General features: G+C 36.6%; 1 protein-coding gene across 1 annotated transcript in view; it reads right to left on the minus strand.

The window, feature by feature from the left end:
* Positions 1 to 23,786, minus strand: part of COL24A1 (collagen type XXIV alpha 1 chain) — a 486,748-nt gene that overhangs the window by 44,067 nt on the left and 418,895 nt on the right. The window contains exons 50-53 of the mRNA XM_063624268.1: positions 5,053 to 5,160; positions 2,668 to 2,775; positions 2,521 to 2,574; positions 1,902 to 1,964 (exon numbers count right to left, since the gene is read on the minus strand). Coding sequence (XP_063480338.1) covers positions 1,902 to 1,964; positions 2,521 to 2,574; positions 2,668 to 2,775; positions 5,053 to 5,160 — 333 coding nt within the window. The remainder of the gene's footprint in view (positions 1 to 1,901; positions 1,965 to 2,520; positions 2,575 to 2,667; positions 2,776 to 5,052; positions 5,161 to 23,786) is intronic.

Consider the following 23,786-nt stretch of genomic DNA (forward strand, 5'->3'; position numbering starts at 1 on the left):
ATATAAAAAAGAATAGAATGATGAACTAGGTTTTGGATAAATTTCCGTGCAGATGTTTAAAGAGCAGATGTTTGGGTAACATGAAGCATGAAATAGAGAAAAAGTACAGTAAGGAACCAGAGAGCAGCATATGTGACCAACTAAACTTCAGTTCTTCATCAGTAAAACAGGAATAAGAACATCTACTTCATAGGGCCATTGTGAGAATTAAATATGAAAAGTGCTTTTAAAACTTTAAGCTGTTATTTGGTTATGAAGATAACCTTGAATAAGCTGGATTTCTGGTCAATTCCTCCCAAAATAGGAAGAGAGTCTATAATTTCTCAGTGAATAAAAAATGCTCATTTTAGCTTTTTCCTGCAAACTTCAGCTTCCGTGGTTCTTCAGAAATCATGAAAATAACTAATACATTTATAGCTGAAAAAATATTCAGAAAGGTCTTTAAACAATTACCATGATAATACTCCTCTTTGCATTATTTTTTGAATTAGTATTGTTTTAATTAAGATGGCGTCTTGCTGTCACCCAGGCTGGAGTGCAGTGGTGCCATCTCGGCTCACTGTAACCTTCGCCTCCTGGGTTCAAGTGAGTCTCCTGCCTCAGCCTTCCGAGTAGCTGGGATTACAGGCATGTGCCACCATGCCCAGCTTAATTTTTTATATTTTTATTAGAGATCATATTGATCAGGCTGGTCTCAAACTCCTGACCTCCAGCAATCCACCCGCCTCAGCCTCCCAAAGTGCTGGGATTACAGGTGTGAGCCACTGCATCTGGCCCTTTTTGCATTTTTTTAATTATACTTTAAGTTTTAGGGTACATGTGCACAACGTGCAGGTTAGTTACATATGTATGATAGACTGCATTAAGAAAATGTGGCACATATACACCATGGAATACTATGCAGCCATAAAAAATGATGAGTTCAGGTCCTTTGTAGGGACATGGATGAAGCTGGAAACCATCATTCTCAGCAAACTATCGCAAAGACAAAAAACCTTTTTGCATTATTGAAAACAATTTATTGTGAGAGTTAGGAAAGCGGTGTAGGATTTTGCAAGTTTGACTTTCCTTTAATAGTTATTTGAGATATCTTTATCCTACATCTGAACTGCTTCCCTTCTTCCTCTCTCTGCTCTTTCTACACTTGCCCCTGCAGCTGCTATTAGTCATAGAGATGCTACTACCACAGCCAAACCATTACTTGAAGTTTTAAATTTTTTTCTTTTCAGTTTTTTTTCAGTTTTATAGAACATCTCATCAATTAGAAAGCTTTGATTAATAAAAACTAAAATAAAACAAAACAAAAACTAAAAACAATAATCAGTAACCACTGGTGACTTATTTCTCCTATTTATATTCTCCACAATTTGCAATTACAAGCACTCATTGCTAATTGGAGTTCTTCAGACCCTGCTTTTTGCAACTATTTAAGCGGTTCCTCATCACTCTCTTGGGATACCTGCCCCTGAGCTGGGAAAACACAGCTATTGGGAAATATTTTCAGCCTGGTCTGAAGAGCTCTGGTCATACACAAGCTTCTTCCAGGTGGTGCATGGAGGTGGTCTCTGGTTGTATTAACGCTTATAACGTGAAACTGCTGTATGTTTTTGTTCCTGGCGTGAGTTAATAAATACATTATCCAGTCTTCACAGTAATTCTGATGATTCTTTTTTTTTCTTTTTTAAGTAAGACTAGGAAGTACGGGTGGTCTATGAAGTATTTTGCTCAAACTAATATATGAACTGCAAAAGATTGAATTCTGCATGTACCCTTATGAGTTTCTATCTTAAAAGTCATTTCATTAAGTTATCTACGTGAAGTACTTTACATTTAGAGCTCTCAAGCCCTACAGTAAGCAAAGAACCACAGTTTCTGGGTAGGCAGAATGACTTTACACTTACTCTGTGTCCAACAGGACCTTTAGGACCTGATATCCCAACAACGCCAGCATCCCCTTCAGGACCCTAGACACACAATAAGAAACAAAAAGATAAAATTTGTAGCTCTATATGAACATTTTACAAAATTAGATCAATCTATCAAGAATTGCTCTTTTAAAAATGGAATATAATACTGTTGTGCATGCTGAAGTATTCAGAAAGAAGTGTACTGAGGCCTAAAATTTACTTAGAAATACACCAATGAAGGGAGAGAGGGATACATAGATGGATAAGCATGATAACGCCAGCAGGGTAAAATGTTAACGGTAAAATTTAGGTAATGGGTATAGGCATTTACTGTAAAATTTTCTCAACATTGCTGTATGTTTGAAAATTTTCATAATAAACTGCTTGGGAAAAGGGATGAAAGAAAACAAAATCATATCATATACTAAAATTTCTGGGAAAATGTACAGTTACATAATTTTAAAAACAGATGTATTTGACACTCAAATATATAAATATGTACCAACTGAAATTTTACAGATTTAACAAAGCTCAAGTTAGAGACTATATTGATATTTCAACAGCTGTTTATTTCTAGATAGCTAGAAGACTAGAAGAAAGTATGTAAACATACTTTAGGGCCTGGGAATCCTTGGAAACCTGTCAAACCTTGAACACCATATTCTCCCTGCAAAGTGAATTGACATGATAATAATTATTGTACAATGGTAGCCTGTTCTGTAGAGTTAAGTGCTTGGTGAATTTCTGAGGTGGTACATACAGGCTGCCCTTTCAGGCCAGGCTCTCCACATGGTCCTTGATCACCTTGTGCTCCTCGGTGACCTCTTTTACCTTGAATTCCAGATTGACCAGGTAGCCCTTGTTCACCCTATGGGTAGAACAAAGAAAAGTGATCTTTACTTCAGAGCATATAAACATATTGGCTTTTGAATGAAACCCAAATACAGGCCCATCCTTAGGCATAATACAAGGCACTGGGGAAATCAAATTTTGCATGTTCATCTTGTTCACCAATATTTTCCACACAAGTAGTATTTAATTATAATGTACCAGAAGAGTAGCAGTGGGAAAAGGAAATTCCAGAGATTGTGGTGATGTGTGGAAAGAAGAGGGAAGGGGGAACCTATAAAACTAGGAAGATAGTAAGGCTTGAGAGGGTATAGTGAGGGTGTGGTATGTGTGGGTGTGTTTATATGTGATGGAACTTATATTTTGTTTATTTATTTATTTTTTATTAGAGATGGGGTCTTGCTCTGTTGCCCAGGCTGTAGTGCAGTGGTGTGATCACAGCTTACTGTAGCCTTAAACTCCTGGGCTCAAGCGATCCTCCCAACTCAGTCTCCTGAGTAGCTGGGACTACAGGCACACATCATTGCACCTAGCTAATTCTTTATTTTTTGTAGAGACAGGATCTCACCATGTCGCCCAGGCTGGTCTTGAATTACTAGCCTCAAGTAATCCTCTTGCATTAGCCTCCCAAAGTGGTAGAATTACAAGTGTGAGCCACTGTACCTGGCCAGAACTTGTATTTTGAACTGATATCATTTTTCTGTGTTTTCCCTACCATCCAGAGATGATGCAGCTATCTAATACCAGAAAAAGAGTAGTCTCCTGAAGTGTAAACCCTGGTTTTAGCCATGATTATCTTTTTAATTCCATCAATAAAAAATTTGCATTATCTGTCTCCCTAGGTTCATTTGATATGAACTGTCTTTATCCCCTAAAACTCACTTTAAGTACATACTTAATCAACATTATTGAATTTTTAAAAGTCAAGTCTTCTTTCATTGATTTTTATTTTTGAAATGAGAGTTGACATATCTTTCACACCATTTCTAAAAGTAAATTTAGGAATCAGGTGGATTTCAGAGATAGGTAAATAAAAAATGATGCTTGGTAGACTTTGGCCAAAGATTCTTTAAGATTAACAAATTATCTCTCACTGTCTTGAGACAAAGCTATACAACTTTGGGGCTTGACAAATATGGATCCTTCTTATGGCAAATTCAAGCCTAAAAGGTAGGGATCTTTACTTCTTTTCCTGGCTTTAGCATTCGCTTAGCTGCTTTGGATTTTAGTACAAAGGAATATTCATGGTATAAACATTAACAGAAGACTAATATTGTAAACAGTAAGCAAGTAGGTCATGATTTTCAGTTTATCCACATGGGTCAGAAATCTGAAAATTCTTTAGAAGTGGAACCGTGAAAATCAGGTTAAGAGGTAATAATGGTAAAGGTGCCAATGTCTTAGTCTTAGGCTTTTATGGAAGAGCTTTAGATGTTGGACTAATTTCTAAGTTGTCTGGGTCAATCCTGAATGAGATATTTCTAAAAGAGGCTTTGTCTGGGCCGGGCGCAGTGGCTCATGCTTGTAATCCCAGCACTTTGGGAGGCCGAGGTGGGCGGATCACGAGGTCAGGAGATCGAGACCACGGTGAAACCCCGTCTCTACTAAAAATACAAAAAATTAGCCGGGCGTGGTGGTGGGTGCCTGTAGTCCCAGCTACTCGGAGACGCTGAGGCAGGAGAATGGCGTGAACCCGGGAGGCGGAGCTTGCAGTGAGCCGAGATGGCGCCACTGCACTCCAGCCTGGGTGACAGAGAGAGACTCCGTCTCAAAAAAAAAAAAAAAAAAAAAAAAGGCTTTGTCTGGAAAGTCTATTGACATGTGACAGACTCCACACAATAAATGCAATGTAAGACTTAGTTACTGTCACATTAACTCTAAAAAACCATCTGTACGGTTATCAGATTAATTAATTGGTTGGTTAGGTTCAGAGTCAGAGGAATAGGAATTGTATTTGAGAAAGTATTTATCTGGAAGTAAATAAGATTTCTCTGTTTTGGAGGAGAAGACAGATGACAGAGAAGGAAAAAACCAAAATGAGTCAAAGATGTAGCATTTTTTAAAGCATCACTAGTCCTGGGTCAAAGAGTTGTTATGCCAAGTTACAGGCACTGTGGCTATCATGGGAGATGGATATGTCAAAGCCACATACTTTCTCTTTTCCTAATGTGCTTTTACTGTTAGCCAAATTCTATTAAAAACTATTAATCTTACCATCCTGTGATCTCGCCAATGAATTCAGGGCCAGAAAGGATGGCCAATACTGCTCACCCATCGGAACAAAATATTAAAGTACCTTTGGGCCTTGAATTCCTGGGCTTCCTGGCAAGCCTGATGAACCCTTTACTCCTGGAGGACCTGGAGCCCCAGCAAGACCTGTTCTTCCTGGGCTGCCTCTGATGCCCTAAATAACACAGATAAGAAAGGAAAACTGGGAAAGTTTCTAAAAAGTCAGTTTAGAGGCTCAATAAAATGTAGGAAGAGTTGTGTCCTGAAAGGCTTCTGTTAACATACTGCCAAGGAGTTGTCCTGGGCTTCTTTCCCAAAAGAGGAAATGTTTAAATACTTTTTTAGGAACACTCACCACTCACTTGAAATTTCTATAATTTATGCAATGATCTTGGGTTTTTAAAATGAAAACACTGGAGCAATACAAAGTCCACCAGTACCTTCTTACTTATATAGCCTAGGTGTGACGTATGTTTGTTTTGTTCTAACTTTTGTATTATACTCTGGTGTACATGACAACTCTAATAACTGACGAAAGTCTCCTTAAGAAAAAAATTCTATTCCTCAACCATACATGATTCCAGAAAATTTGCTAAAAATTAACTGGAAATAAAGTTAAGCAAGCAAGCAGTATATCCTTAAAACCAAATCCTAAATCAGGTTGGCAAACTATACTTTGCAAACTAAATTCAGCCCATCACATGTTTTTGTAGATCTCATGAACTAAGAACAGTTTTTACATTTTTAAACATGAAAAGAATAATACTTAAAGACACGGAAAAATTCTATGAAATTAAATTTTCAGTATATATAAAGTTTTACTGGACAGTCATGCTCATTCATTTACATATTGTTTAGGGCTGCATTTGCACAACAATAGCAGAGCTGAGTAGTTATGGTAGAGTTTTTTTTTAATTTCATTTTAAGTTTCGGGGACCATGCGCAGGATGTGCAGGTTTGTTACGTAGGTAAACGTGTGCCATGGTGATTTGCTCCAGCTGTCAACCCATCACCTAGGTATTAAGCCCAGCATGCATTAGCTATTTTTCCTAATGCTCTCCCTCTCCCTCTCTCCCACCTCCACCAACAGACCCCAGTGGATGTTGTTCCCCTCCCTGTGTCCATGTGTTCACATTGTTCAGCTCCCACTTATAAGATCATGAGATGTTTGATTTTCTGTTTCTGCATTAGTTTGCTGAAGATAATGGATTCCAGCTCCATCTATATCCCTGCAAAGGACATGATCTCATTCCTTTTTATGGCTGCATAGTATTCCATGCTGTATATGTACTACATTTTCTTTATCTAGTCTATCATTGATGGGCATTTGGGTTGATTCTATGCCTTTGCTATTGTGAATAGTGCTGCAATGAACATACACATGCATGTATCTTTATGATAGAAGGATATATATTGCTTTGGGTATATACCCAGTAATGGGATTGCTGGGTAAAACGGTATTTCTGGTATTCCTGGACTTTGGTTCCTCAAGGTCTTCGAGGAATCACCACACTGTCTTCCACAATGGTTGGACTAATTTACATTCCCACCAACAGTGTAAAAGTGTTCCCATTTCTCTGCAGCCTTGCAAGTATCTGTTGTTTCTTGACTTTTTAATAATCGCCATTCTGACCGGTGTGAGATGGTATCTCATTGTGGTTTTGATTTGCATTTCTCTAATAATCAATGATGTTGAACTTTTTTTTGATATGTTTGTTGGCTGCATGAATGTCTTCTTTTGAGAAGTGTCTGTTCATGTCCTTTGCCCACTTTTTATTTTTTTAATTTTAATTTTATTTTATTATGTTTTTTGGAGACAGAGTCACGCTCAGTCACCCACGCTGGAGGGCAGTGGCACGATCTCGGCTCACTGCAAGCTCTGCCTTCTGGGTTCATGCCATTTTCCTGCCTCAGCCTCCTGAGTAGCTGGGACTACAGGCACCTGCCACTATGTCCAGCTAATTTTTTTGTATTTTTAATAGAGATGCGGTTTCACCATGTTAGCCAGGATGGTCTTGATCTCCTGACCTCGTGATCCACCCATCTCGGCCTCCCAAAGTGCTGGGATTATAGGCGTGAGCCACCGTGCCCGGCCCTTTGCCCACTTTTTAATGAGGTTTTTTTTTTCTTGTAAACTTGCTTAAACTCCTTGTAGATTCTGGATATTAGACACTTGTCAGATGGATAGATTGCAAAAATTTTCTCCCACTATGTGGTTGTCTGTTTGCTCTGATGATAGTTTCTTTTGCTGTGCAGAAACTCTTTAGTTTAAGTAGATCCCATTTGTCAAATTTTGCTTTTGATGCAATTGCTTTTGATGTTTCGTCACGAAGTCATTGCCCAGCCTATGTCCTGAATGGTATTGCTTAGATTTTCTTCTAGGGTTTTTAGTTTTAGGTTTTATATTTAAGTCTTTAATCCATCATGAGTTAATCTTTGCATAAGATGTAAGGAAGGGGTCCAGTTTCAATTTTCTGCATATGGCTAGCCAGTTCCCCCAGCACCATTTATTAAAGAGGGGATACTTTCCACATTGCTTGTTTTTGTCAGGTTTTTCAAAGATCAGATGGTTGTACGTGTGTGGTCTTATTTCTGAGTTCTCTATTCTGGTCCATTGGTCTATGTGTCTGTTTTTATATCAGTACCATGCTGCTTTGGTTACTGTAGCTTTGTAGTATAGTTTGAAGTCAGGCAGAGTGATGCTTCCAGCTTTGTTCTTTTTGCTTCAGATAGTCTTGGCTATATGGGCTCTTTTTTTGCTTCATACGAATTTTAAAAAATAGTTGTCTCTAATTCTGTGAAGAATGTCCATGGTAGTTTTATGGGAATAGTATTGAATCTATAAATTACTTTGGGCAGTATGGTCATTTTCACAATTTAATTCTTCCTATCCACAAGCATGGAATGTTTTTCCATTTGTGTCCTCTCTGATTTCCTTGAGCAGTGTTTTGTAGTACTCCTTGAAGAGGTCCTTTATTTCCCTTGTTAGCTATATTCCTAGGTATTTTATTCTCTTTGTAGCAATTGTGAATGGGAGTTCAGTCATGATTTGGTTCTCTGCTTGTCTGCTCTTGGTGTATAGGAATGCTTGTGGTTTCTGAACATTGATTTTATATCCTGAGACTTTGCTGAAGTTGCTTCTCAGCTTAAGAAGCTTTTGGGCTGAAAAGATGGGGTTTTCTAGATACAGGATCATGTCATCTGCAAACAGAGACAATTCGACTTCCTCTCTTCCTATTTGAATACCCCTTCTCTTGCCTGTTTGCCCTGGACAGAACTTCCAATACTATGTTGAATAGGAGTGATGAGAGGGGGTATCCTTGCCTTGTGCTGGTTTTCAAGGGGAATGCTTCCAGCTTTTGCCCATTCAGTATGATATTGGCTGTGGGTTTGTCATAAAAGGCTCTTACTATTTTGAGGTATGTTTTGTCAATATGTAGTATATTGAGAGTTTTTAACATGAAGGGATGTTGAATTTTATTGAAGGCCTTTTCTGCATTTACTGAGATAATCATGTGGTTTTTGTCTTTAGTTCTGTTTACGTGATGAATTACATTTATTGATTTGTGTATGTTGAACCAGCCTTGCATCCTGGGGGTGAGGCCAACTTGATCATGGTGGATAAGCTTTTTGATGTACTGCTGGATTTGGTTTGCCAGTATATTATTGAGGATTTTGCATTGATGTTCATCAGGAATATTGGCCTTAAGTTTTCTTTTTTTGTTGTATCTCTGGCAGGTTTTGGTATCAAGATGATGCTGGCCTCATAAAATGAGTTAGGGAGGAGTCTCTTCTTTTCAATTGTTTGAAATGGTTTCAGAAGAAATGGAACCAGCCCCTCTTGGTATACCTCTGGTAGAATTCAGCTATGAATCCATCTAGTTCTGGGTTTATTTTTGGTTGGTAGGCTATTTATTACTGCCTCAATTTCAGAACTCATTACTGGTCTATTCAGGGATTCAACTCTTACTGGTTCAGTCTTGGGAGGGTGTATATGCCAATGAATGTATCCATTTCTTCTTGATTGTCCAGTTTATTTGCATAGAGGTGTTTATAGTATTCTCTGATGGTTGGTTGTATTTTTGTGGGGTTAGTGGTGATATCTCCTTTATCATTTTTTATTGTGTCCATTTGGTTCTTCTATCTTTTCTTCTTTATTAGACTAGCTAATGATCTATTTCATTATTTTTTTTTCATTGGATTCGTTGATTTTTTGAAGGGATTTTGTGTCTTGGTAGAGATCTTATATGGCACTTCCATTGCTTTGCACCGTTGCTTGATGTACTACAAATTGCAGTGATGCAGTTATAATACAGCGTTTCAAGTGGAACATATATTACTGTGACACTTTATTTTACTTATTACCAGTGCACATGCTATCATATCAAAACAAGAAAAGAAAAGTGGACTTCGAATATTGTATTTTTAAGGCACCATGGAAAATGAATTTTCTTATTAAATTAGATGGCAAAGCCTTGTATTTACTATGTAATATTACTATAGCTATGCTTAAAAATTATACAGTATACATCAACATTATCAGACTAGGCACACAATATAATATTTCTACCTCACAGGAATACAACAGTCAGAAAAATTAGAAAATGTAACATGGAGTATTTTATCACAGCAGAATTTCTTCACAACAAAATGAAAATGAGGCTGCAACTGAATTAAGTTTCTGAGTGTTCACTTCATTTGTTAGCCCAATAAGGAAAATCCTTTACTGATGACTTAATTAAATCATATAGCAAAAATACACTTATTTTAGATTGCTAGCTTTTTAGCAAGAATAGCCGCTTGAAATGTTGAGGATACTGGTGCAGCATCAACAATCAATTAAAAAACAAGGTTCTTTCTTTTTTTCTTCTCTCCCTACCAGCACGGCCTGTTGGTTCTTGATGAGTCAACGGAAATTAGCAATACTGCTCAGTTGTTCATTCAAGGAGTCAATGCTATTGGAAGGAGTCAATGCTGAGATGGAAGAATTGTATAAATAGTCTGTGGGGTAACTGCAAGTGAGAATATTTTCAAAGAAGTTAAAAAAACACTAAATCAGTACAATCTTCTGTGGATTCTGCTAAGATGCAATAAAACTGACAGCTATGGATCAAAAAAAGAATTATCGGATAAATTTGGAAAGCATATGGTGGGTAGATTTTCTGAACTCAAACAGTTTCAATAGCATATCTTAGACCTAGATGCAATAAATTTCCATATTTCAAAATCCATTTGACTTTGCACTTGAGGAGTTTCCACCTAGCTTACAATTGGAAATGATTAATCTACAAGGAAATGACATGCTAAAAGGCAAAATCAAGAGAACCTAATAGAATTCTGGATATTGTTTTCAAGCAATCAGTGTATTCAATTAAAATCATATGCTCATGAATTGTAGCATTTGGCAGTACCTATCTGTGTGAAAAAAATTTTCAAAGATGAAATATGTGAAATATGCAAAGTCTCATTACAGGCCAACATTAACAGCATTAACAAGTGCAGAAAATTCTGACAATAGGGAACTGTAATAAGATCACTTTACAGGAAAGGCAAGCTTTAAAAACAAAATTCTGATGTATAGCACCCTCCCCAATAAAATAGAAACAGCTGAAAACCTAAAGAAACCCACAGAGGAAGCAGATTTTAATAAGCTAAGTGTTATCCTATGCAAAGCATGCCATTTTTCTAATTACTAGTCTTGCATTACAAAATTTTTAACTTAATTATATTTTTAATTTCATGAATAAACATTTTGTGAACAGTTTCTCTCTTCTTACATAAGTTTGCAAGTAATACCCTTGAGTTTGCTTCCTGCAAATACTAAAATTTATTCATATTTATATGAATATTTACAGAAATATGTTTTCATATTTACAGAAAAAGTTTGTTGACTTCTCTTCTAGGAATAACTTACTTTCTGAGTTGATTCCTAGGATATTAAATTGGGTTATTCAATACTTTCTCCATGTATTCAACAAATATTTATTGAATATCATCTATGCATAAGGAAGCTACCATTGGAATCCCTTTAAAAATATAGATATAAATAATATATGATTCTTGTTTTTAAGAAGCTTAAAATTAAATGAAAAAGATGAGAGATGAGACCAGGTGTGGTGGCTCATCCCTGTAACCCCAGCACTTTGGTAGAGGCTAAGGTGGGAGGATTACTTGAGCCCAGGTGTTTGAGACCCATCTGGGTGACACAGTGACACCCCATCTCTAAAAAAAAAAAAAAAAAAAAAGAAAAGAAAAAAGTTACCAGGGCATGGTATTGTGAGCATCTGTAGTCTCAGCTGCTGGGGAAGCTGAGGTGAGAGAATCACTTGAGCCCAGGAGTTCGAGGATGCAGTGAGCCATGATCATGCCACTGCACTCTAGCCTGGGCAACGGAGTGAGACCCTGTCTCAAAAATAAACAAATAAATAAATAAGAAAAACAAAAAATGAAATGTGATGGAATGTACTATATAAATAATTATAATGCCAGTAAAAGTTTTAAAAAATTTCCAAAGAAGAGAGATGTAATGTAAACACCTGAGACGTTCTGAGGAGGGGAAGTTACCTTTAGTGGTAATCAGAAAAGAAATTAGTGAGAAGAAACTGGATCATGATCATAATATAAAGTTATTGCCTTGAAGTTATAAATGTAGTGGGAGAGATGTTTCGGCTCAAGACAGACTAAAGCCATTTCTGTGGAAGGTCTGGTTGAGAGAATGGTATTTAAAAAGTAAAGTCAATTTTGAATTTAGTACCAAAGCATTTTTCCTTTTTTTTCAAATAACATTTTCTTCAAATTATGTCATCACATATTTTATTATTTTCTTGCTTATGGTAAAAGATAATTAAGTATATTTTTAAAAATTATCCTTTCTAAGTAGATTTTCTTCACATTCCAAAACTCACTAAAATAATGTACTTTGTATCTAAGGTTCATGTCCAATGTTGGGTGCTTACAGAGAGGTACATATAGGATATAGGTTCATGTTCCTCAGCTTGACCTTTAAGTCTTTTTTGTCCCAACTATCTCTCACCATTTATCTGAGTTAGTGGGGCTCAATATTTTAAGGAACAAATTACAAGGGCAAAATCCTCATAGAAGGAGAAAGGGAGGAAGAGGGAGGAAGAGAGAGGAAAAGAGAAAGGGAGAAAGAGAGAGAAGGAAAGAGAGAGAGAGAGAAGGGGAGGGAAGGAAAGAGAGGGGAGAGAGAGAGAGCGAGAGAGAGAGATCCATGCTGTGGACTTAGGATTCAGGTGATGTGGTTCTTCCAAGTTGCTTGTGCCTCATTCTAAGTGTATTATCGTATCCTGTTTCTTTCCCCTGGCTTCTATGTGCTTTATATTTGTTTTAATTTTCCGTGAGCCTTTCTGTTCCATATCTATGGGATAGATTATCTGGTAGTGTACTTTCCACATGAATGATGAGAACTCTGGAGTCATGAGATGATGCCATTTTAGAGATCATCAATACAAATGATAGTCATCTGAGACTTTGGGATTTAAATTTTCAAAAATGTTCAGAGAAGACATAGGTGTTATACCAATGACCAGGTCTCTAATGGGGATATGACTTGACAGGAAAGGCAAATTTTAAAAACAAAATTCTGATGAATAGCACCCTCCCTAATAAAAACAAAAATAGTTTAAAGACCTAAAGAAACCTGAAGAGAGAGCAGATTTTAAAAAGTCATATATACAAGATGAGAGAAAGGGCATGTAAGCAGCAAAAAAAATAAAGTAATAAACAAAGTAACTTGAGTTAAACCAACTGAAAAGTTAAGTTATAGATGTAAATCACTGTGAGAATTTTTTTAAAAGCATTAGGTTGTCTTGCAAGTTTGTGAGCCTCTTATCCTCAGATATTTTATAGAGGTAATGGATATTTTAGGGAGATGCATCATTAGAACTGATTAGATGATTTTAAGATACCTCAAAATTGCATAATTCTAAAATAGAACCATTTTGCCTCATTTTACTTATAATTCTAGGCAATTTTAAAATTCTTCATTTTCTAATTAAAAAATGTATCTTTCGGGTGATACATGACAATGGACATTCAGAAACTACTGACCACTCTTGAAGTCAAGATGTACTTTTGACTGAAAATAATAAGGAGCACAAAACTTGTCATTAGGGTTAACTGTAAACTAGCAACTTCATTTTATTTGCAGTGCTATCAGATATTTAACCCAGTAGAATGAATATAGTCCAAGTCATTTACTATGCTTGTTGGTTTCTTAGAGAGAAATTTGAGGACGATAGCAGAGTGTTCTGTTCAAAGTTCCAAACAATGTTTCATACAAGAACAAACATTTCTTATTACACAGATGGCTGATTAATTTTGTTTGCAAGAGAAACAGATGCTAACCCTAGGCATTCTTTCCAGTGTCTTCTAAATGATTTGTCTAAAACCATTCAGCCTATGGTAAATCATTCTGGGTAAATTTTAAAAAGTAAATATAATTATAATTATTATTAACTTTGGTCAGAGATGCCAAAAATCAATGAACAGTTTACATGTATATTAAAAATTAATATAATTATAAGAGTACATGGTGTCACATGACCAGAGACTTCCTTTATTCTCAGGAGCCAGTCTCCCTACCGAAATAAGTTTTAAACCTAGCAGGAAAGTGTTGTCAGTTTTGACAGGACTGAAATCCATGGCTTCCTAAGCCTTTGGACTCTAAAGAAACAAGTACTTGGATCAGTAATGACAACAACAACATCAACCACAACTGCGAGAGTTGCTTTTTATTGAGTGCATTCCATTTGTCAGAAATGAATAGCATTATGGTTCGTATTATTTTATTTGATCTGGTGTCAGTTAAGGAAAGAAGGCATTGCTTTTCACTTTGACTTCCCTCTGGGAAAAGGAAGAAATTGTTTTAGTGCAAGTCTGCCTTCATTTTAGAACTGAATGGAAAGATCTGGGAAGGAAAATGGGGCTATATGCACACATTTAGAAAAAAGATACAAAGACAAATTTTGGAATGATGATGACTTATGTGTATATAATAGTGAAACATACCAAAGAAAGTTTCACTCTGTTATTCCCCCAGCTCCTTGGCTTAGCCATCATATTCTCATTAGGATTGAAACAAATATATTAAAAAATAAGCAATAAAAAATAAAATTTGTTAAATCCAGGCAATGATAAAAATCTACATTTTAAAAATAGCTAAAAATATTATATTTAAAGTTATGCTGAGTGAAATTACAAATATTTCGAATATCAATTTTATTGATTTCTCACAGTAGAATGACAAACTTAAAATGACACTGAACTTCATATTGGTTGATATTTTTCTTTGAAGTACTACCTTAACATTTTTCTAAAAAAAGTTTTTTCCTTTCTCTTCTGCCAGGCACCTTATGTGTACATAGCATTATGTTTATATAGTTATCAACTATGTGAGAAGATAGTAAGAAAAATTAATTTAAAATTAATTTACTTTCTGTAGTACAAATATAATATCCTAGATTATTAGGCAATGTAAGTACTATTTTTTTTTCTTAAGCCAGCAAACCCAGAAGTTATATAAATAATACTTTACTTCCTTTACTCTGAGCAGCTCAAAACACTTCTGTTTAAGTAGGAATTTCTCGTTTTATTTGGTTTACTAAATATATCCCTCCTAGCAAAGGATTGGTGTTTAAAAATATGTGGGATGGTAATTATTAGGTGATTATACGCAAGGCTACATTTTACATAAATAATGTAGCATTCATAACATTTTCCTGCTGTGCCAATCGTAAGTAATGTAGCCAATTGCTAGAAATAAGATTTATGAATGAGCTGTATACTAAAGTTAGGAGGTAATTTTAGTTTTGAATCTCTAAACATATCAAAGCTTATGGAACTGAGAGCACAGGTGAGGCAGCTCTTAAGGTAGTGAAGACAGGTCTGTTTGACTCACATCTATTCCCAAGAGTATACAATCTCTTGCTCAACCTTAATGAATACAGGCATTTCAACATTGTTTTACTTCACAGAAATTATTTACAACTGATGGTTTATCAATCCTAAAAAATAGACAGTGCAAATGTCACTATGATATTTGACAAAATAAAGGTATTTTATGAAATCTCCTTTACCCAGGTCTTGACATCCAATCACAGGACTAACAGGGACTGAAAGAAGATGTTTCATCTATACTTTGACTCTTAGATATGTCTGGGTTTACATCATTATAGAGAAATAAATGTCTATCCTTTTATTTAAAAAATAACAAATAATCTACTCATACTATCTTATTTGATTCTCCCACAACCCTGTGAACACACCAAACTCCATGAGGGCAGTTTTTTGCCCATTATTAACTGCTATATTCCCTAACTCCTGGCTCTTAGTAGGCACTAAACAAATATTTTTTAATGAATGCACGTCAACTTAACCATTTATATTTATTATAAATACATGTAGTGTACTATGCATTTTACATACAATATTTCATTTGATTCTTATAAAAACCATATGGATTAAGTATAATACTATTGTACTCATTTTATAAATGCTGCTTAAGATGTCAAATAGCTATCGCATCTAGATTTTAAACACAGGTCTCCAAGATCCTAACAACCATGCAAAGAACATTCAATTCCTGGCCGGGCACAGTGGCTCACACCTGTAATCCCAGCACTTTGGGAGGCCGAGGAGGGTAGAACACGAGGTCAGGAGATCGAGACCATCCTGGGTAACATGGTGAAACCCCGTCTCTACTAAAAACACACAAAAAAATTAGCCAGGCATGGTGGTGGGCGCCTGTAGTCCCAGCTACTCAGGAGGCTGACGCAGGAGAATGGCGTGAACCTGGGAGGCGAAGGTTGCAGTGAGCCGAGATCACAACCACTGCACTCCAGCCTGGGCGACAGAGCGAGACTCTGTCTCAAAAAAAAAAAAAAAAAAAAAAAAAAAAAGAACATTCAATTCCCAAATGTTTATTGATCTTCTCCTATGGGCCTCACATGGTGCTAGGTGATTCAACAGGACTCTTGGGAGAGAAAGAAAGGAAGACAATATCCATGCTCTGATGGGGGCAGTGTACTCAGCATCCAAAAGTTCAGAGCAGACAAGCTCAACTGACTAGAAAAGTGAGTGAAGGAGGTAATAGTTAAACAATTAAGTCCTAAAAGATCACCATAAAGTTAGAGGGAAAAATGGAAGAGCTTTCTAAGCAGTGGAAATAAAGTACACAAAGGCCAGAAAGTGAGGGAAATAATAGAATTTTGGGGGCTAAGTAAATAGGCATACTTGAAGAAACATAGCTCTGAAACTAAGATGCCTGGTTTGAATTCTGATTGGATTACTTGTTGTCTGTGTGAACCTGGGGAAGTTATTTAGTCTCTTTCAGTCTCAGCTTCCTTTTCTGTAAACTGGATATAACAGCTGTCTCTACTTCATGGAGGTTTTGTGAGGGTTAAATTACTTAATACACATCAGCACCTGGAACAGTGCCCGGGCTACAGTAAGCATTTAATAACTGTTAGCTGTGATTATGACTGAAATGCACAGCACACAACAGAAGCAAGGTAGAATATATGTCTGGAAATGTCAACAGAGGCTAGACCATGAAGAAACACCATTCCATAAAGAGTATAAACCAGCCGAGCATGGTGGCTCATGCCTGTAATCCCAGCACTTTGGGAGGCCGAGGTGGGATAATTGCTTGAGCTCAAGAGTTCAAGGCTAGCCTAGGCAAGATGGTGAGACCTCATCTCTACAAACGTAAAAAACAATAAATTAGCGGAATGTAGTGGTGCATGCCTGTAGTCCCAGTTACTTGGGAGTCTGAGGTAGGAGAATCACTTGAGCCCAGGTGTTCAAGGCTGCAGTGAGCTAAGATCACACCACTGTACACCAGCCTGGGTGACAGAGAGAGACCTTGCTCTATTAAAAAAAAAAAAAAAAAGTATGAACTTTATCTGATCGGGAGTCATGGAAAATTCAACTAAGAAAGTTAAATCCTTTAGCAGATATTTCATTTTGTTGCCAATACGCTGCCAAATACACTGAGCTTTGTTGCTCTGGAAGAGTTCCTAATGAGTAGAAAATGGGCCAAAACAAGCGGCAGGGTGGGGGGTCAGGGGGAGGGAAAAAGTAGCAATCAGGATAAGCTATAACTGAATAATCAACCTCTTAATAATGAGATGACAGGATTTGCTAAATATAGGTCTGGACAAAGAAGGTAGGTCTCTTTCTTAAAAATACTGTGAAGAAAAAAATGTATCTTCTTAGAAAAGTTTCTTTCGTGTGACTGGACTATGAGAACACACAGCCCAGATGGGGGGCAGGGTGGCTGGATTTCCCAATAGAAGCTTCGATGGTGGTCCTACTACAAAGGTGCTGATGAAGTGTGTTTTTCTTCCTTATACTGGACTCAATCCACAAATGGAAAATTCAGGATTTTCAATGTTCCTTTAAGACAAGAAACTCATTTTAGACAACACTTATGCTTGTGTTCACCTGGCAAACTGCAAAGTCAAGATTGAAAGGCCTTGATTTGTCCTTAGTCAAGTCGTTAGTTTTATTTCTTTCCCTCTTTTCCAATGACCAGTTTTATTAGTTACAGCAATAAAAAAATAAAAAGACTGGTAAGCATTCCTTTTGGTGATAAATGGATTTATGATCTTTGCAAGGAAAAGTTGTTTTGCTTTTTCCTAAATGATTGAGGTACTATGCTTGTACAGAAGTCCAACTTGATGAAAACAGCATGGTAGACTCATTTACTACAGATGTGCTAAGTTGACTGGCCTCAAAACACTCATTTGTACAGAAGGAAATTCACACAGGCAACGGTGAGCCTCCCCAATACTGTCCTTCAGTTACAGTCACATGATCTTGAAAAAACATTGAAACTGCAGAGTGAATATGCCAAGAATTCTTTAATTTGTTGGCCACATAAAAAGAAGAAGAAAGAAAGAAAGAAAGAAAGAAAGAAAGAAAGAAAGAAAGAAAGAAAGAAAGAAAGAAAGAAAAAGAAAGAAAAGAAAGAACATTGTTTAGGAAAATCAGGCAGTTGCATAATGCTAAAAATCCCAGAATAAATATTTTTCTCAGTGGAAAAACCCAGCAGTCTTTAAAGGTAAGCCAAGGAACACCATGGTGCCATGATTAAAAAAAAAAAAAAACCAATGGAAAGATGTCCTTATCCTCAGTTGAAAATATTCCAAGGAACTTGCTAGTATTTAGAAATGGCCTTATTTCCTCTTAAGTAGTTTTTCTATTACCGCAGTAGGCTTGAGAAATACTTCTCTTAGAAATCACTTTCCCTAATGCCCAGTTAGCCATTGCTACCTTATTTCACTGAACAGAATGATTCCTTATAAAGCACTATAATTCTAATTCCATATCAAATATTCCATAGAGAGCACAGACATTTATAGAAAAGATTTCCATGTACATAAATATCAACTGCATGTGCAAACCTTGGGGTTACAAAGGGATCCTCAAGAGAAGATTATTTTATTTTTATTTTGGTGGATACAAAACATTTCAACACTTATGACATCCTAATATTCTAAGTATGCATGTAAAATTTCTCTAACTTATTCTGTGAAAATGCTAAAAAGTAGCAGATGATGACTTATGATCCGGTAGTTAATTGCTTGCTAATGGCAACATTAGTTACCATTCAACTTCATGGCCCTAGGAGGTATATTGCAACAGTATTTAACATTACTGTAATCCATTTGTTTCTTTCAAAGTGCAGTGAGCTTTCTGTACCAGTCGTACATAAAGGGACAGAATCTGTTCTATGGCTCAGAATCTGTCTTTTTAAAAAAAGGTTTCCAATTAGAGTAACTTAGGAAGAGGAGCTAGAATATGCAGGTTTTGTTGTCTAATTCATACTCAGATTTTCCCTTCCCTTGACTGTCTTCAACCTCTCCATATTTACTAGGTCCTTCTGATGAGCATTTAAATGTGGTCAGGATTCTCACACTTAAAAATAACTTTCTACTTTAAATTTATTCTCTGGTCATTGCCCTATTTTCTCCTTCAGAACCAAACTTCTCCACTGAGTGGTTTGAATATCCTGATTTTCTCACTGTCCACTCTCTCTCCTCAAGAACGTCAATCCTATTCCTGCCCCCAACCTGACAAGATTCTTTGCTAAAGTTACTGATGGCCTCCACTTACTAAAATACATGATCATAATTTCATTTTATTAGGTCTGTGTATTAGTCAGAATCCTTACTTGCAAATACCAGAAACTAATACTGGATAATAAAGGCAGAACAGACACTGAAAACACATTTGGTAGCTCATATAATCACAGATAAACCTGGAGAATCAGGTTTGGAAAATGGGCAGAATTAAAGTGATGTCAGGAAGCCAGAATTTGAACACTACAGCATGTACTACATCTGCTGCTGCACATTGAACACTATTGCTGAAGCAACCGTCATCCCTGGAAACTGGGAGCTGTTGATGTTACTGCCACTGCCACCAGAACAGACTCTCCACTGTCCCCGCCTCTGTGTATCACTGACTCCCCATTTGAAGGTGAATATAACTAAATGATCAGGCCTAGGCGAGAGCATGCATCCTTGTTTCAAGTGACAAGGAAGTAAGAGTTTGGAACTTTTGGCTACTGTAGTAAAAGGTGGCCTTTCACCAAAACTCAAAAAGAGGGGTTTTTAAATTTAAAAAATGGGATAAAGATGCTGAGTAGCAAAACAAACACAAAATGCATCTACAACATCAACAAAAAAACCCCACAAAAAACAAAATTAATAAAACAAGTGTCCAACACAGTTTCTTGAGATTATTAGATGTGCTGATGACGTTCTCCTTTTTGAAATACTCTTTCTTAAGTCTCCATGACACCACATTCATTTTTTTCTTACCTATTATAATCACTCCTTTCAGTCTTTTTCCTCCTTTATCTGACTTTTAAATGTTAGAGTTCCTCACAGCTTGGTTCTGGACCTCCTTCCTACTGTCCAACAAAATTTGTGTTTGTTTTCTTTCGTTTGCTCCCCAGATCCATTTACCACCCCTTCTCTATCTTGCGACTTGTCCTGGGAATCTGACTTTCAATGCACTGCATTGCTGGCGTTCTCTTGACCTCTGGCTTCCAGTTGGGGTTGGCCAATGTGATGCACCACTAGGATATTGAAAAGTGAGAGGCGAGAAAGGTAATATATTTATTTCTCCCATTTCCTTCTGTCTTTGGCATTCTGTAAGTGGTTGGGTTATTCTCAACTATAGCTCCTGTCAGATGCCTCTTTCCAGCAGTTCCTGATCTCATTTTGATTCTAGTAACATCATTTCTTCCCTTTACCATTTCAGGTCTAAGGACAGTAATGGCTTCCTACTGTTGACAATCTCTGGGTTTCAAAGTCAGCACTCTTTGTTGACTTTTTTAACCCTTTCTACATTTCTGTAGGTAGTTTCCTCAAAATTCCAAGTGAGCATTCCATCTGCTTCCTAACAGGACTCTGACTAAATGTGTATATGCTGATGACTCTGAAATTCATATTTGACCTCCTCTCTCAACTCCAGCTGAGGATATTTAATTGCGAACTTAATATCTCCACTTGAATGTCATAATCTTGCCCATAAAATTTAGGCCTCCTATAGTATTTGCTTTTTCAGTGACGGGCAAACATCACCAGGTATTAAGTTGGAAACTTGTGCAAGTTAGAAATTTGGAAGTTACCCTTGCTATCTCTCTCTCTCCCTCATGTCTCCCAATCAAATATCAAGTCCTACTAAAGCCACCTTCTAAATAGTACCTAAATCCATCCACTTCTTTCCATTTACACTTCACCAGTCTAGCTCAAACCATGAACACCTGTAGCCTGGAGTACTGCAAAAGTAGTCTTATTAGTCTTCTGCGTCTTGTCTTGTCCCCTTCCAATCAATTTACTATACTGACGCCAGAGGGAATCCATTAAAAATGTAAAACTGGATAATGTCTCTCCTGAGCTTAAACCTCAATGAGGTCTACTCTCTTTAGATAATGCTCAATTACCTTAATATATCCTTCAATAGCCTCCATGATGTGGTCATTGTATACCTCAACAGCATCAAACCATATCACTCTACACTTTGCTCACCAAACTTTAGCCATACTGGTCTTTTTTTGATTCTTTAAGCACGTTCTGTTCTTCCTAACATTGTATATGCTGTTGTCTCTGCCTAGAATGTTTCTTTCCGCTTTCTCCACCTACAATTATTATTATTCCCAATTTACGAACTCCAGTTATCTTTTGGTGTCATCTCTCTCCTCCTCCCCACTCATATAACATATGAATTTATATATGTACATAAGATATTTATCTCTATATATCTATTTCACTGAGTATAATTGACATGAAGTAAATTTCAAAGTATATAATTTGATAAACTGGCATAATAAATACACCTATTAAACCATCACCATTATCAAGATAACAGATCCACTACCCCTAGAAGTTTTTCCTATTCCTTTGTAAACCCTCCTTTCCACACCTCCCCACATGCACTCCTATCTCCTGAAAACCCCTGATTAGCTTTTTATCCTTACAGATTATTTTGAAATCTCTACAATTTTATACAAGTGGAACCAAAGAGCATGTATCCTTTTTTGTCTGTTTTTTCCCCACTTTGAGATACTTTGAGATTCATTCATGTTGAAGCATGTATATAATTCTTTTTTACTGTGACTAATATTTCATTGTACACATGTACTAGAATTTATTTAGCCATTCACTTTTTGATGGACATTCAGTTCATTCCTAGTTTTGGGCTATTACAAAGAAAGCTGCTATGGCCATTCCTGTGCAAGTTTTTGTGTGGATATATGCTTTCATTTCTCTTGGCTAGGAATAGAATGGCTGGGTTATATGTTAGAAATATGTTTAACATTTTTAGATACTACCAATATATAAGATAATTGACATCTTAACAATATAGAGGCCGGGTGCAGTGGCTCATGCCTGTAATCCCAGCACTTTGGGAGGCTGAGGTGGGTAGATCACGTTGTCAGGAGTTTGACACCAGCCTGGCCAACATTGTGAAACCCCGTCTCTACTAAAAATTTTAGCCAGACATGGTGGCACACACTTGTAATTCCAGCTACTCAGTAGGCTGAGGCAGGAGACTCGCTTGAACTCGGGAGGTGGAGGTTGCAGTGAGCTGAGATCACGACACTGCACTCCAGCCTAGGTGACAGAGCAAGACTCCATCTCAAAAAAAAAAAAAAAAAACACAAACAAAACAAAACAAAACAAAAACAAAAACAATATACAGTCTTATGATCCAGAGACATACTATATACACCATTTATTTAGGACTTCTGTAATTTCCCTCAGCAATGTTTTATAGTTTTCAGTATATAGGTTTGCACTTTTTTTTTAGTGAGAATTATTCCTAATATTTCACATTCTGATACTACTGTAAATAACACTGTTTTAAAATTTTCCATTTCTGATTGTTAACTGCTAGTACATAGAAATACAATTAATTTTGTATATTAATCTTATATTTTGCAACTTTGCTAAACTCAGTTTTCTGTTGATTTTGGATATTCTCCTAGACAATCATGATTTCTGCAAATAAAGACAGTTTTACTTCTTCTATTCCAATCTAGACATCTTTTATTTCTTGTTATTACACTGGCTAGAACCTCATTGAATTGGCTAGAACCTCATTGAATTGACTAGAATTTCCAGTACAATATTGAATATGTCATATAAATATGAGGGGGTAATACAGATATCTGTGGGCATATAAGACATCAGAAAGTTTGCCTCACAAAGACCTACATTAAAAATAATTTTTGGAGAAAGCATTGAAATAATAATAGAAACAAATTCAGGAGATTCTGCAAAGAATATTGAAAGTAATGGTTATCAAATAGCTTAATTAAGTTTACTATTTAAAAAGGAGTCTAGAAATAACAGAAATAAAAGGAGAAAGTAAATGAATAAAGACTAAAAGTAAAAAATTGAGGCAAAATACAAAAATGTTGAAGGAGAGGAGTGGTCTGTAAAAACAAAGGGATATGAGAATATGTGACAGTGTTTTATTAGAGAGAAGATACAGGTAATGATATGTTAAACAAATCAATAGATTTAAATAAATAAACACTTGGTTATTACGTTCAGCACGACTGCACAAGAGGAACAACAAAAGAAGTAATTTTTAAGCCAGCAGAAGAAACTTTAGTCATCCAATGGAAATTAGGAAAGAAGAAGAAATAAACCCCAAAAGGATAATACAGGTGCATTAGTCCGTTTTCACGCTACTGATAAAGACACACCCAAGACTGGGCAATTTACAAAAGAAGGAGGTTTATTACAGTTCCACATGGCTGGGGAGGCCTCACAATCATGGTGGAAGGCAAGGAGGAGCAAGTCACATCTTGCATGGATGGCAGCAGGCAAAAAGAGAGCTTGTGCAGGGCAACTCCCATTTTTAAAGCCATCAGATCTCATGAGACCCATTCACTATCATGAGAACAGCATGGGAAAGACCCACTCCTGTAATTCAGTTATCTCCCACCAGGTCCCTCCCACAACATGTGAGAATTATGGAAGCTACAAGATGAGATTTGGGTGGGAACACAGAGCCAAACCATATCAACAGGACAAAGGAAATACAGATTTCAGATGGCAAATACTCTTTTTTTTTTTTTTAGGATCTTGTTTTGTTACCTAGTCTATACCTCACTGTAGCCTCTAACTCCTCGGCTCAAGCAATCCTACTTCTTCAGTCTCTTAAGTAGCTATAGGCACATGCTGCAACACCCAGATAATTTTTAAATTTTTTGTAGAGACAGGGTCTTGCTATATTGCCCAGGTTGGTGTTGAA

This window comes from Symphalangus syndactylus, chromosome 12 (assembly GCF_028878055.3).
Source record: "Symphalangus syndactylus isolate Jambi chromosome 12, NHGRI_mSymSyn1-v2.1_pri, whole genome shotgun sequence".
Lineage (NCBI taxonomy): Eukaryota > Metazoa > Chordata > Mammalia > Primates > Hylobatidae > Symphalangus > Symphalangus syndactylus.